The following is a 13,224-nucleotide window of genomic DNA, read 5'->3' on the forward strand; positions in this document are numbered from 1 at the left end:
GCGTGCATGCATGCACTGCTGCTGCCGTTGGCCCACTTTTGACGTATTCTCGTAGAGAAAGGACAGGCCATAAAATTTTACCTTCTCACAAGGAGATAAGAACGGGTACAGCTGGGGCACCGGCCATGCATGCAAAGCAAGCAAGGCCCCAACAGCATGCACGTATGCGTACTCGTATGCGTGTCGACCACCATGTTAATTAGGCACCGGCCATGCAGGCACACCATCCGTCTATTAGATGCATGGATGCATGTGTAAGTATAAATGTTCCTGCATGGTCGGTGGATTGTTTTTATTTGATGGTAAGGATGAGAGGCATTAAATGTGTCCACCTGCCCGACTTGTTTTTATGTGATGGTAGCATGGAGGGAAGGCATTAAATGCGTCTACCTGCTTTCGACCCACCATGCGTAGGTGAAGATGTCCAGTGCTTTCAAATTTTCTGAGTGAATTTCTGAATACCTTAGGGAATGGCCTCGGACACTGCTCATCTCATGCGCGTAAAAATCTTGCCGCTTTCCTTTTATTGGTCTCCGCGCCAGACTCAATGGTGGACTACGCCAAGACCAATGACCGCTCTACTATTACAAAAGGCTTATCCTAGCCACTTGGTACCACCACTCGGTGAGTCTTAGCTCACCGTGGGATCGGACGGGACAACATATCAGAGCAAATCCCATACCGTTCGGTATGGATAGTTCGCACCAGTCACCGTCGAGTTGGTAGCCTATGATGCGATCCCGATCCCAGCGCAAACTCCAGCGACCGTGAGACCATAAATTTTAAAAATCGATTAAAATTTATTTAAAATAACTCAATATAACAATCAGCTACTGTGTATATTAGTGCATCCAAGCCAACATGTCAACCCCGCGTTAGTTAGAAATCTAAGCTAGTCAGCTAGACATTAGTTAGAAATGCATGCTAGACATTATAAACTACTCTCTCAAGTCCAAAGATATCTAATGGACATTGGATTTTTTAACTTGCTCTCCAATGAAATTCGAGCACCACTGAATCATACATGGGGATGATATCCAAATCCAAATGGACCTTATCCAAGCATAGCCAAAGCACCACGGACAGCCGCCCGCGCCACGCGCGTCGCCCCGAGGTGCATGGTCTGGTCCGCCTCTGCACCGACCAGTTGCAGGTGCATGCATGGCGTGCTGTGGTGTGGTAGACCAAACCAGGGTCACGCGCTGCCATCAATCACCTCGCCCGCTGCATGAACCTATGCATGCATAACTATTTGTAGCGAATTACATCTATTTGGATTATACTTTACTATTTTTGTTTAGGGTGTAAATTTGGTATTCATTTGGTGTAAATTAATTATTCATAAATGATAATGGTAAGAATTATTTGAACACTTATCTAATCCTTTTTTCGCCTTTTTTTATTTTTTGTATGTTTGGATTGGTTTCCCTTTAAAATTTTCCAATTTGGCTTCCATACAAATAATCTGCCCGCGCTTCGCTGCGGGTGATGTGCTTGGTATAGGAAAAAATCTTAGGAAATATGGCTCATATGTCTAATATGTTTTCTCATCGTGTTGCTAAGAAAGGCTGGTCTATTTGGTACATTAAATGAGAAAATATAGGAAGAAAAACTAACATAGTTTTTTTTCATTACAATGTTGTAAACGAACATAGAGGTTGGTTGTCATTACATGGTGCCTATTCTAGACCACCAAATCAATGACATGTTAGTGGAAAAAAGTATTTAATAAAGTTGGGCACAAGCAACTAACACACTTAGATTCAAAACACAACATTGGCTAGGATTACATTATAAGTGAAAAGAGCAAAAACTATAACACAAGTACGGACGCCTCTGCATGCATGGGAAATAACTTGATACTGATAGTTAATATCGTCGAATCTGGTACTGTTGCTAAGACAAGGATGGAAGTAGAACAATATGGAGGACAAGTGTCCAGAAAAGAAGATCTTTGGACTACATCTGCAATCCTCGACAGCATATCAATTTTATTCAGGTTTCGCCTGCAAATTTTGATCGAATTGTTGTCAGTTCAGCTGTGTTTGCTATTAACAAGTACAGAAAATAAGAATAGAATCATTTTACATCAGGAGAGCGTGAGCCAGATGGGCTCCTGCTTGGACTCTGCTTCTTGGGGCTTGCTGCTTCACCATTCACGGGCTATATAGACATTTTAGCAGAAATAAAATTAAGCAACAAAAATAACAAAAAAATATTATCAAAATGATGAAGGGAACTTACAGAAGCATTAGGAGATTTGGATCTTGCTAGTGATCTGCAAAACGTTCCAGAAACAACTGATTCAATATCCAAAATGCAGCTTTAACAACTTGGTTCCAAAAGCCATGACGGCGCGTGGAACGAAAGCAATAAAAGCTCACGAAAATTGAAGCGTTCAGTTCCATGCAAGTGTAACTTTGTTGTATAATAATGTCAAAAGTGCATATATGAACTACAGCAACCATCTGAAGTGTGCCCGAGGTAGGAAGAAAACTCATTCCCCAAGCATTGAACTCCAGGTACATTCCTAGTCACTGTACCACCATAAGCCAGATCACCAATCATTAACGCTCCTATGTCCAGTATTCCAAACAATGCGCTTATGCCCAAGCTCTGATGTCAATCAGTTACAGGACACTAGGTAAAATAATGGGACGATTTTAGCTTTCCATACAAGCTCTCAATTAATAACCACACCTTATAAAACCAACTGACTGTAGCAAATCGTGGAAATCCCATCCTCAATATCATAATGCGCAATCCCCAGATGACCGCACAATCCCAGATAAAAGGGCGAGATAATTGAGTCTTCAAAAACAAAACAGAACAGACTAAGCAGTTCATATCGTTCATTGAGGCTCTGAGCACTTGAGAAGGAACCCCAAAGCAATCAGACTGTACAGCAAGCCATCATCATTGATACATGCCTGAGAGTGTAACTGTGTTAACCTGAACTTAACTGATTTGCTTATTAGAGAATGATTAGATACCAAATATTCAGACCAATGAAGGTTACAGAACAAAGATGGCACTTTAATAAAGATTGCTAACCACTGTTTTAGGCTAAAACATCAGCAATCTTTGGGGGGGGGGGGGGGGGGGGGGGGGGGGGGAAGGGCCCAGAGTAGGCAGCAGGTAATTACGATACAGAAGTAGCCATATTTGTAATTTGGTCAGATATTCTACTAATGCAACATAGGGACCAACACGGACTCACCACTTCTGCTCATATAGAAGAATATAATAGCATTAACCAACAAAAACATGCAGTACCTTGAGAAGGAATTTTTCTTGTTAAAAGAGACTTATCAAGTCTGTTGTGCCATGGTGCAAAAAAACTGAACTGCAAAAAAATGAAGGTCAGAACAAAGCTAATAAGAATATATATGGTGTTGTGAAAGTAGCGCTATGCCCACATATTTGGTGTGTGAAAGTACAAGTAAAGGTATTGTGACATGGTATTTGAAAACAAAAATGAACTTTTGCCGTACAGTAGTCATTTCCATGGAAGAAAAATCAATCAAGATACATTCGACGCAAGAAAATGAATGTAAGGGCCTGTTTGGGTCCTATCAATTGAAACCAATGTCTAAAAAATGTTTTCCATTTCACTATTAGATTCCTAATTTTTCTCAATTCCTGGGAAGCAAACAGACCTTAAGCAGTAATATTTGAGAACATCTCTCTCCTTGGCATCCAATCTCTGTTGGGCGGAATACGAATTGAAGACATGCAGGAAACATAATCAAGGATGCATAGAATACTGATCCAATTAACATCCTAAGCTAACTGGTAGGCAATTCCAAAGCTAAACTCAAAGGGTGCACTAAAAAGCCATTCACTCAAAGAATGATGGTAAGGTATGAGGTATGACAGTGAGCAATACAACGAATTGAATCGTAGCAGCGTACCTGTCGTCCAGAATGGCAGGTCAGTGTCATGTGCGATCAACACGCATTACAACACCCTTTCCACAATCTGAAAAGGAAATGACCTGAAATCAAAGGAAAAAAAACGTCTTAGTTGAGGCTGCATCAGTCATGAAATAGCAATTGTATGAAAACATGAGACTAATATACAAAGCAGGTTGTTTGTCCCAACTTCACAGGTGAATGCAAATAATATTGCTTTGCACTGTAACTTTTTGTAAACATGGAGGCTGGCATATGAAACATTAAGAACCAAAGGTAACACTGAGTCTTTTTTATATAAATTGTAATCTGCACAGAGAAAGGAAAAGACAATAAATGTTATTGGAGTTTTCAGTTAACAGAAGCAAACTTATAAGACCTAGCTTCAGTGTTATCTAATAAGAGGCTGGCAAGTGGCAACAACAAAGAATGGTTCATTGCCCTCACCAATTAACTTGTATGAACACTGCAAAAACCTATCTATCATATTTTGGCAATATGATTTAGCTAGTTAATGCCCAATGTACATGAAAGGAAAAATGATGTGAAGTCATTAAGGCAATACTCAATAGAAACTGAACACTATTTACAAACTCAATCTCTAAACATTTATCACTAAAAATCTCACAGCCAGAATCTAAAAACGTCAGGCATCACAGAGAGCAAGACGACAGATGGCGGCACAGATGCGAGATCTCTGAATACTTTGTAAATTATGGGGGGGGGGGGGGGGGGAGAATCAAATAGGAAGAGGAATACATTTGAAAGAGTAGTTCCTATAGATTTATCTTAGGCAAGTTTCATCTAAATACACTACACTGCTACACTGGTGCAAATGAAATTTAGATTATATACAAAATAGCTAAATATATAGAATACCTTAACATGTCAAAGAAATCACATATGCTTTCACTTGTCAGCGCGTAATAGGATATTTCTCTGTCCATCAACAGACAGGGTATCCTAGGTGCAGCAAAACATCAGCAAACCACCATAGTAGATCAGAGAAAGCAGAAAAACTGATGAGGCATAAAACTTTGATATGGTAAAGCAAATATATGAACCTGTTGTGGTGGGCGACCTTATCCCAATCCTGTTGCTGTGGGCGACCTCATTGTGAAGAAAACTGCTAGGAAACGAACAGAGAAGCCGAAGAACCGAAATTACTCACTTCGTGGAGAGCAGAAGCCCGCGGATCGGTTGCGAATCCTCCCTTGCTGGCTTGGATCCGGGCCCTTGGCCAGCTAGCCAAAACCGCACCTCCGAGCGTGGTCAGCCCCTTAGCCACGGATCTAGCCGCCGAGCGTGGAGCAGCCAAGCGTAGTGGTGAGGCGGGAGGAGTTGTGGTGACTGGGACCCTTGCACCGCCTGCGGGGAAGAACGCGAGGAGGTGGCGATGGCGAGGCGGCCGGCCACGGCATCTGCGCGGACTGCGGCTAAGGGAGAGGCGGCGACGGCGAGCCGGCCGGCGCGACATCTGCGCACTGCGGCTAGGGCAGAAGAAGAGGGCCGAGGCGCGATTGTATTTTTCTTTCACGGGAGCCAGCCAGGCTGCCTAGTGTAGAGAAGTGGATGAAACGGAGACGGCGAGGCGCAGAGCGTTTTTCGTCGATTAATCGGGAAACGCTAAATCGATGCTCACACAAGGAGAAGGAGAGCTCACGGCCGGAGGTGTAGGTCGCGCGCACGTCCTCCATGGGCCGCCCCAGCACGCGCCCCGCCGCCCTCGCCCCCGCCCCCGCGACCACCGCCTGCTTCGGCTGCGGTTGCTGCGGCGGCGGCGGGGCCTGCTGGTACTGCTGTTGCGTATGCGTCTGCGGCGACGGCTGGGTCTGGGGCTTGGGCGGGGTCGGCGACGCCGGCCGCTGCTGGACGGCGGGGCGGTTGTAGCGCGACGCACGGTTGCCCATGGCCGCCTACCGGGCTGGGGTCCGACGAAGGGGGGAGGAGGTGGCCTCGACCGAAGTGGAAGAGGACTGGGGAAAACGAGCGCGGCCTGCGCTGATCACAAGCGCATGGGTGAGGCAAAGCGCGTTGGGTCGTGGTCCGTGGGATTGCGTGCGGCGAGCGAGAAAGGACAGGCAAAAAAAATTTACCTCTCCCACAGAGATAAGACCGGGTACAGCTGGGGCACCGGCCATGCATGCAAAGCAAGTAAGACCCCAACAACACGCACACACGCGTACTTGCATGCGTAAAGTACAAGCATGGTCGGTGGGTAAAGTACAAGCATGGTCGGTGGGTAAAGAGGGGAGACATTAAATATGTTCATCTGTCCAACTTGTTTTTATCTATAGAGAGAGTATGCATGGAGGAAGACCGACTGTGACGCGCTTCATCTGTGCCGTGGAATCTCTATCTAACGCATCAAATAAAAAGAACTTACGTGGACTCCCTAGAAGGCCGCCGATTCGGCGTGCCTTCATATCTTTAATTATATTAGCAAAGTCGATGGCGACGCTGCTGGCTAGCTAACGAGCATCCATGGACAACGATGGCCAACTGCTTTTCATGGACATTTTTATATTTATATATATAGCTAGTCTTTGGATGGTATGTGGATGAAAACGAACGAAGGACTAATGAATCAAAAGGCGTTATTTCGTCAGATGGAGAGATGGTGTCATTAAAGAATTTGCGAAGATCGATCCCCAGGATATTTACATACATGTTGCTATTAGGAAAACGAGCCTGTGTAGGAACGGGAGATTATGACGTGTTTTTGGATCATATTCATTCATGGAACAGGTTGGTAACTGAGAACAGATACGTATCACCGTGTGTGCGCATCGAGATTATTTGGAGAGCGAGCTGGAGTTTGCAGCTCAGCTAAATCCGTTCGGACTGATGCTGTCTTTTGCATCTCCACCTTCTGATCCTAAAGCTAGTGGCCCCTTCATAACCCGATGCAAGAAAAACATACGTACCCCACATATGTAAGGATACATTAGCGAGTGAAGTAGTCAACGCACAATATTGCTGAACCAGGGAAGCACCTAGCTAGGGAAACCTTCAGGTCCGTCCAACTAGTAGAGATAATCCACCTGATAAACAGATGAGCAATGCAGACAACCACTGCAGCAGTGCTCACTATTGGATTCAGATAACGCATCTGGGGTCCCCCGGCGTTCTTACGTGAAAGGGTAGAAGTTGGAGAAAAGCAGACAACCTAGGAGAATGTATGCGATGAAATAGACACAAATCAAGTAGCCCCATCTTTTGGAGGAGCGGCTCGGAGAAGCCAAAATGTGCGCAGCAGCCCAGTAAATCGGCGGACTAGCAGATAGAAACCGTGTGGACACCTGCATAAAATGAACGGAAGTTGGTATGCAAGCCATGGATTCAGATAAGCTTTGCCTTAATGAGGAAGATCATATACTAACCTGGACATGCATCACAAAGAAGGCTGTGAATGTCATGAAGACCAGATGCAGAACGAATGGAAGTAGTAATATGGAGCATGCATCCTGATTCTCTTCCATATTTTGGTTAGGGGACATGGTATCATGGAATGTTGCAGAAGCTTTCTCGGTGGCAACTGATTTTCTCTGTTTAACCGTAGAGTTTCCTGTCCAAGAAATATTGTAAGGTTAAAGGCTTTATGCCCTGCTATTCTTCTAAAAAAAAGGTGTATCTACAGATCACTTCAATATTGTACGCTTCTCACTATATAAAAAAATACATGCAATTTTTTTTAAAAAAAATGTTAGGTCAGTTCAAATAGACTTGACATCAAGATAGCCTCTCAAAGCAAAGCAAAATGTAGATTGTTGAGATTGCAATAGTACCTTGTGCTTTCTTAGTGAGGCCAGCAGAAAGCTCACTCAAAATTGTCACATCATCGGATCTTCTATATGACACAACTGACCTTTCCTCCAGAGCAGTGATAATCTGCTTGTGGATGGTAGTTGTTTGGAGAAGTCGGTGAAGCAATTTTGTGTAATGGACAATAGAATAAACCGCAAGAGAAAGTACTGGTGAAGCCAAGAGAAAGTTCAGCAGCTGCTTCACTTGGAAGTACCTCAAGAAACCAACTCCCCTAAAAAGAAACCATAAGTAACTTATAAGGAGCAGTTAAGAGTTAAGAGTTAAGACTTAAGGATGCTAGAGAGAGACAAAATATGTTTATCTTATGAGAGACAACTCATACAACATCGACATCCTTGAGAAATGGTGAACAGACAAATATTTCAATAGAATTTAAAGTAACACAAAGGAGGATGGGGTTTCCATAGTGTACCCAATGTTCATCCCAGCAGATGTGTTATACAACATGGTTCGGCATAAGCAAAGGACTATGCCACTAGGCACGTGCAATAGAATTTAGGGTGAATGAAGAAGCAAGTCAAATTCCATGAAATATGTTTTCAATATGTATTTCTTATGGCTACAAAAAAAAAACATCAATCAAAGTATGCATAGAGCCAGCATATAATCATACGGTGATGCAAGACTAAAAGGGCGTACCCAGTGCAGAGAGCTCCCGCTCTGTGCGGGGTCTGGGGAAGGGTGTCAGTGGCAAGCCTTACCCTCGCCTGTGCAATGCGAGGAGACCGCGACTCGAACCCGGGACCTTCCGGTCACAGGCGGTAAGACTCTACCGCTACCATAGTATAATTCCAGAGGTAAGCAAAAAGGATGAAGAGGTGCTAGTTTTGACAGATTATTATGCCAATACCAATTCTAACTATTTTTATATAGAAACAATTACCAGTAGTGGCTCTGAATGAATCCATACAACAAGGGAAATTTTGCTTTGCACCACGGCCTCAATTCCTCTGAGCTCCCATGTACGCATATGTTCAAATATCCATATGCTTGGAAAGCAAAGAAAGGTACAAATATGAAAATGGAGCGCAAAGCTCCAATCACAAGGGCCTGCATCGCCAACTGGCCAAAACAAAGAGAAGTTATTAAACAAGTATGTCTTTGCTGATGGCTTCTTTATGGAAATGAAGGATAATTTAATGCAATATGGTATGTCATTTAGTCTCTTCATGCCAAATACTATTATTCATAATAATAAGTTAATAACTGAAGTAGAACATACCAATGGCCTTTTCTTTTGGACAACGGCATCATATGCTTGTAGCAAAGCCTGAAAACAGAAATAACCAGCATTAAGTGCTCCATTTGACCTAGCTGAACCAGACAGAGTGAGCATTATCACTGCAACAGTATGAGCACCCGAAAACAGGTAGAACATGCCTCCAAGAGAAAAAAGTGCATAAAGACTTTCTGAATACCTGCCAAAAACAACAATTTATCTGTTATGATATGCCAAACTCATGAGTTTCTTTCCTTGTGTTGGTGAAGGAAAAGAATATTACAATGATGAGTAGAACACAGAAGCAGGGTTGAAACAAAACAGAACAGATGCTCGGTAAGCTGCTTTCTGGTCCTTCAAAATTAGCACAGACAATCTGCACCAACAAGAATTAGTAGTTGCCTTAGTAATGCAGTGATGCTCAGAAAGGGTTGGTCTAACTTTCGACATTTATGACCATACGATCGGATAGTATCAAGAATAGTGAAAAACTGCAAACTTGTAGGCTTGTAGCGAGTAGAAAACTCTTCAATGGAATCAACATTTGGAAAGAAAGAAATTGCTGCATCTTCCAGCATGCCAGCCTCGTGCCATCAGAGGTCACCGACAAAGGATATGTAAACAAGACAAGCAAAGGAGACACGGGAGTTTTTGTGTCTGAGTAGTTGTGTTCACTGCTTTGGGCACTTTTTTCTTTCTGTGTTCTTTCTGTGTAGAGGCAATAAAAGGAGACTTAAAAGGATGGAATATACCCAAAGACTTAGCCTTAGATAGGAGTGCTTAGAAGACAGCTATTCATGTGCTTGAACCTTGATTGCTTCTGCTGGGTTTCAACTCTAGCCTACCCCAACTTGTTTGAAGGCTTTGTTGTTGTTGTTCTTTTCATCTTGTGTGCTCCGGAGGCCTCACTCCTCCTGGCATTGGCAGCTCAGGATAAATTTTCACTAAAAACTTGCTTTCTATCTTAAGCGAATAGGCAGAGCCTCCTGCCACCTTTCTTTCAAAAAACAAAAACACTAGAAACAGATTGCGCTAAACTTCAAATGATTGCTTTTGCAGTACAACTACCAGAATATAGTATAACAGGCAAGAAGAAACTAATCATCACCACAGAAGGGCCCAGTTCAGTCCACAAGCACCTCACCAAATATTATCAACCAAAGAACACCAGCTCTTGAACTGCACAAAAGCACTGACTTGGCATCGCCAATAAAGTGTAGGAAACACAGCTACTGCATTCCAGTGTGCAATGCTCTCAAGCGTAGTCAAATCTCGAAGGTGGCGTTTGGATTGTGGGATATGGAGGTGAGGATAGGGATATGGGGTAGGGTGGAAATCACAACCCTTGTTTGGTTTGTGGGAAAGGGAAATAAAGGGGGTAAGGGATAGGGAAATGCAGACCCTATTTCCCAGTGATCCTATCCCATGGAGAGGTGTGGGTTACGATCTGGATAAGCCTCTTGGCTGTTGACGGCGACGGTCGACGCCGATTCCTCCCGCTCCTCTCAACATCGATAGCAGCTCGGCTCTCCTCGAGGCTAGAAGGGACCGGGAGCAATTGCTCGCCTCGTCGCGCAGCTGGCGGAGCCGCGGCTGTGGCATGCCTCAGCCTCGTCGCGCGGAACTCTGGGAGCCGCTACTCGTAGGTCGCGCGGGCCACCGAAGACGCGATTTGCATCCCAGCCCCCTGCAGTGTGGCGCGGAGCTCATCCCGCCACTGCGCCCATGCTGCGGGTCGAGCGCTCCTCTGGTGATTGGTGAAGCCATGAAGGACTCTTCGCATCTGAACAGATAAGGCCAGTATTCGTATCCGTGCGGCCTGGTTGAGCATTCTCCATTTTTTCTTTGTTTTTTTAATGGATTCTATTGGATTTTGCAGCGTTGCTTCTACTGCTGTTTGGTACTACTTGGTTTCGGATGAGCGAAAAGCAACAAAAGCAAACAGGAAGATAGGGAAGAGAAGATTTTGGATGAGCGAAAAACAACACGAGCAAGCAGGAAGAAATATGCTCTGTTTTTTTTTTCTGTTGTAACTAACTTATCCTATCCAAACAGGGGAATGGGATAAAAACTCTATAACCCTAACCTAAACCTACTCCATCATAACCCATCTCATTTCCTCAACCCAAACTCAGCAGCTATCCAAACGCCACCGAAATGTTTGGAGAACCCAACAGAACCAATAATTGGCTACAAATAACCCTCAAATAGGTGCATAACTGTAGTACTAGAGTTCATCTAACGCATAGAAACAGTGACAATCTGCGTGAACACGAAAACAGTAAAGTCTATCAGACGACGAACACCTGTAGAAGTAGGCCGCGGCAACAACGAATGCGACGTTGTTGAGGACATAGCCGGAGAGCACGAGCACGGCCCTGTACCCTAGCATCGGCACTAGCGGCGCGAACACTGCACGGGAGAAGGATCAATCACCACAACCAGATCAGATAAAGCGCACAAATTGACATCCGAACGAAGGCGAGGCAGGGAAGTGCGACGAGCGGGCTTACGCGATCGTGCCAGGAGCGCGAGGGAGGCGGGGAGGAGCGGGAGGAAGGCGAAGGACTGCTCGTACTCGTAACCGCACTCCGCGGGGCGGGCGAAGTGGACGCCGTCCCACACGGCCAGCGACGAGATAGCGGTGGAGACGGGCGTGTTGGGATCCGGGGACAAGGGGGGAGAGGAGAGGCAGGGTGGGTGGAGAGTGGCGGAGGTGTCGTAGGGGTGGAAGAGGAGGCGGGCGAGCAGGTAGAGGGAGAGGACTAACACGCGGGAGGCCGCGGCGAGACGCACGACGCCGGCGACCGGCGGCGCCATGGGATGCGCGGCGGGGAGGAGAAGCGCCGATCCGTGGGCTGCGGCGCAAAGGCGGTCTGGTGCATCAGCAGCTGGGGCCTGAGGCGCGGCCGCGCGGCAGAGCACCAAGTGCACCGGATTTTCACATTTCCGGCCTAGCCCAGCCCAGCCCATGCTACGGTGTGTTTGGATTATGCCTGCTCAGGGGACGCCTCAAGGTCTGGCAGAGCTCCTTTTTAATCTACTGGAATGATCGTACGAGAGAAGCGATTCTCTTCGATTCTTTAATCTAAATTCTTAAAACCACAATAGAGAATTACTTCATAAAATTAGGAGAAACTATTTTTCAGCTTCTAATCTCTTAGTTTATTTCAACGAAACAATACACATAATCAATAGAGAATTATCTCTTCAAAAAACTTGTTTGAATGACCGAATTTTTTACATTTTAGATCTTTTTTTTTTTAAGTTTCTCATAAATAGACTCCTGGCGGAAAGAATTCAGAAAATAGACCCTTACCTCGGCGCCATTGATGCTGGCGCACGAGCTAACACGTGGCGCCGACCTCCTGGGCACGGTAGATGACATGGCAGTGAGCTCGGCGCTAGTCATTCTGGCGCCGAGCTCGGCGCCGTAGATCTTGGCGCCGAGCTCGGCGCCAGAGTGACTGGCGCCGAGCCTTTAATACCTATGGGCCCCGCGCCTCTCTTCCTCTCCCTCTCTCGCCCTAGCAGAGCCGAGCTCCATCGCCGCCGCTCGCGCCCGCTCACGCGCCCCGAGCCCCGCGGCCTCCCCGAGGCCGCCCCGCGCTGCGGCGTTGCACGCGGCTGGCCGCCCGCGTCATGGCCAGCGGCCCTCCTCCGCCCTTCACCGCCGTCCTCGCCTTAGCCTCGCCTTGGGCTCCACCGCTGGCCTTGGCCGCGGCTCGCCTTGCCGCCCTCCACCGCCGCCCTCGCTCCGCCTTGCTGCCCTCCATCGTCGCCCGCGGCCGCCGTGCCTCCCGCGCCCGTCGAGCCGGACTCACCGCGCGGAGCCCCGGGCATCCCGCGTGCGCCACCGCTGTCGTCGGTCGCGCCACCGCCAACCCCGCCGCCTGCAGCGGTTAGGGGGGTGGAACCCACCGCTTGAAGTGCTCACGTGGATGTCTCCCTCTAAACCAATCGTCGGAAAGGAGGTAACTATGATCAAACTTGTCTGCACCGTCGATCCACTGAAAGAAAAAGCACCTCTCATGGTTCTACACAACGAGATTCCAACAAAATATTAGTAGCATACTTACACAAATAAAGAAAAAGGATAGTGGAAACAATTTCTTACATTAAAACGACTGCATGTGTAGAAGCAACGCGCCGCTGTGTCCGGATGTTTTGATTGGAAAACATGGGCCGAGAAACCACAGTCACAGTTAGGGACAGGGAGGTCAGGAGGGACGGGGCATCTTTGCTAGACGCGTCGGGGTATAA

The 13,224-nt window shown here is 46.2% G+C and overlaps 1 protein-coding gene across 1 annotated transcript; it reads right to left on the reverse strand.

Annotated features, from left to right (window-relative positions):
• Positions 1 to 1,841: 1,841 nt before the first annotated feature.
• LOC136450012 (uncharacterized) lies at positions 1,842 to 11,950 on the reverse strand. The gene is made up of 14 exons (XM_066450259.1): positions 11,475 to 11,950; positions 11,268 to 11,373; positions 9,245 to 9,337; positions 8,965 to 9,160; positions 8,626 to 8,804; positions 7,703 to 7,953; positions 7,298 to 7,482; positions 4,979 to 7,216; positions 4,794 to 4,877; positions 3,915 to 3,997; positions 3,277 to 3,346; positions 2,245 to 2,278; positions 2,089 to 2,163; positions 1,842 to 2,006 (listed from the first exon to the last, which is right to left on the reverse strand). Exons 1-8 carry the CDS (start codon positions 11,932 to 11,934, stop codon positions 7,046 to 7,048), a joined length of 1,641 nt encoding a protein of 546 aa, XP_066306356.1. The 5' UTR covers positions 11,935 to 11,950; the 3' UTR covers positions 1,842 to 2,006; positions 2,089 to 2,163; positions 2,245 to 2,278; positions 3,277 to 3,346; positions 3,915 to 3,997; positions 4,794 to 4,877; positions 4,979 to 7,045.
• Positions 11,951 to 13,224: the final 1,274 nt, after the last annotated feature.

This window comes from Miscanthus floridulus, chromosome 5, assembly GCF_019320115.1.
Source record: "Miscanthus floridulus cultivar M001 chromosome 5, ASM1932011v1, whole genome shotgun sequence".
NCBI lineage: Eukaryota > Viridiplantae > Streptophyta > Magnoliopsida > Poales > Poaceae > Miscanthus > Miscanthus floridulus.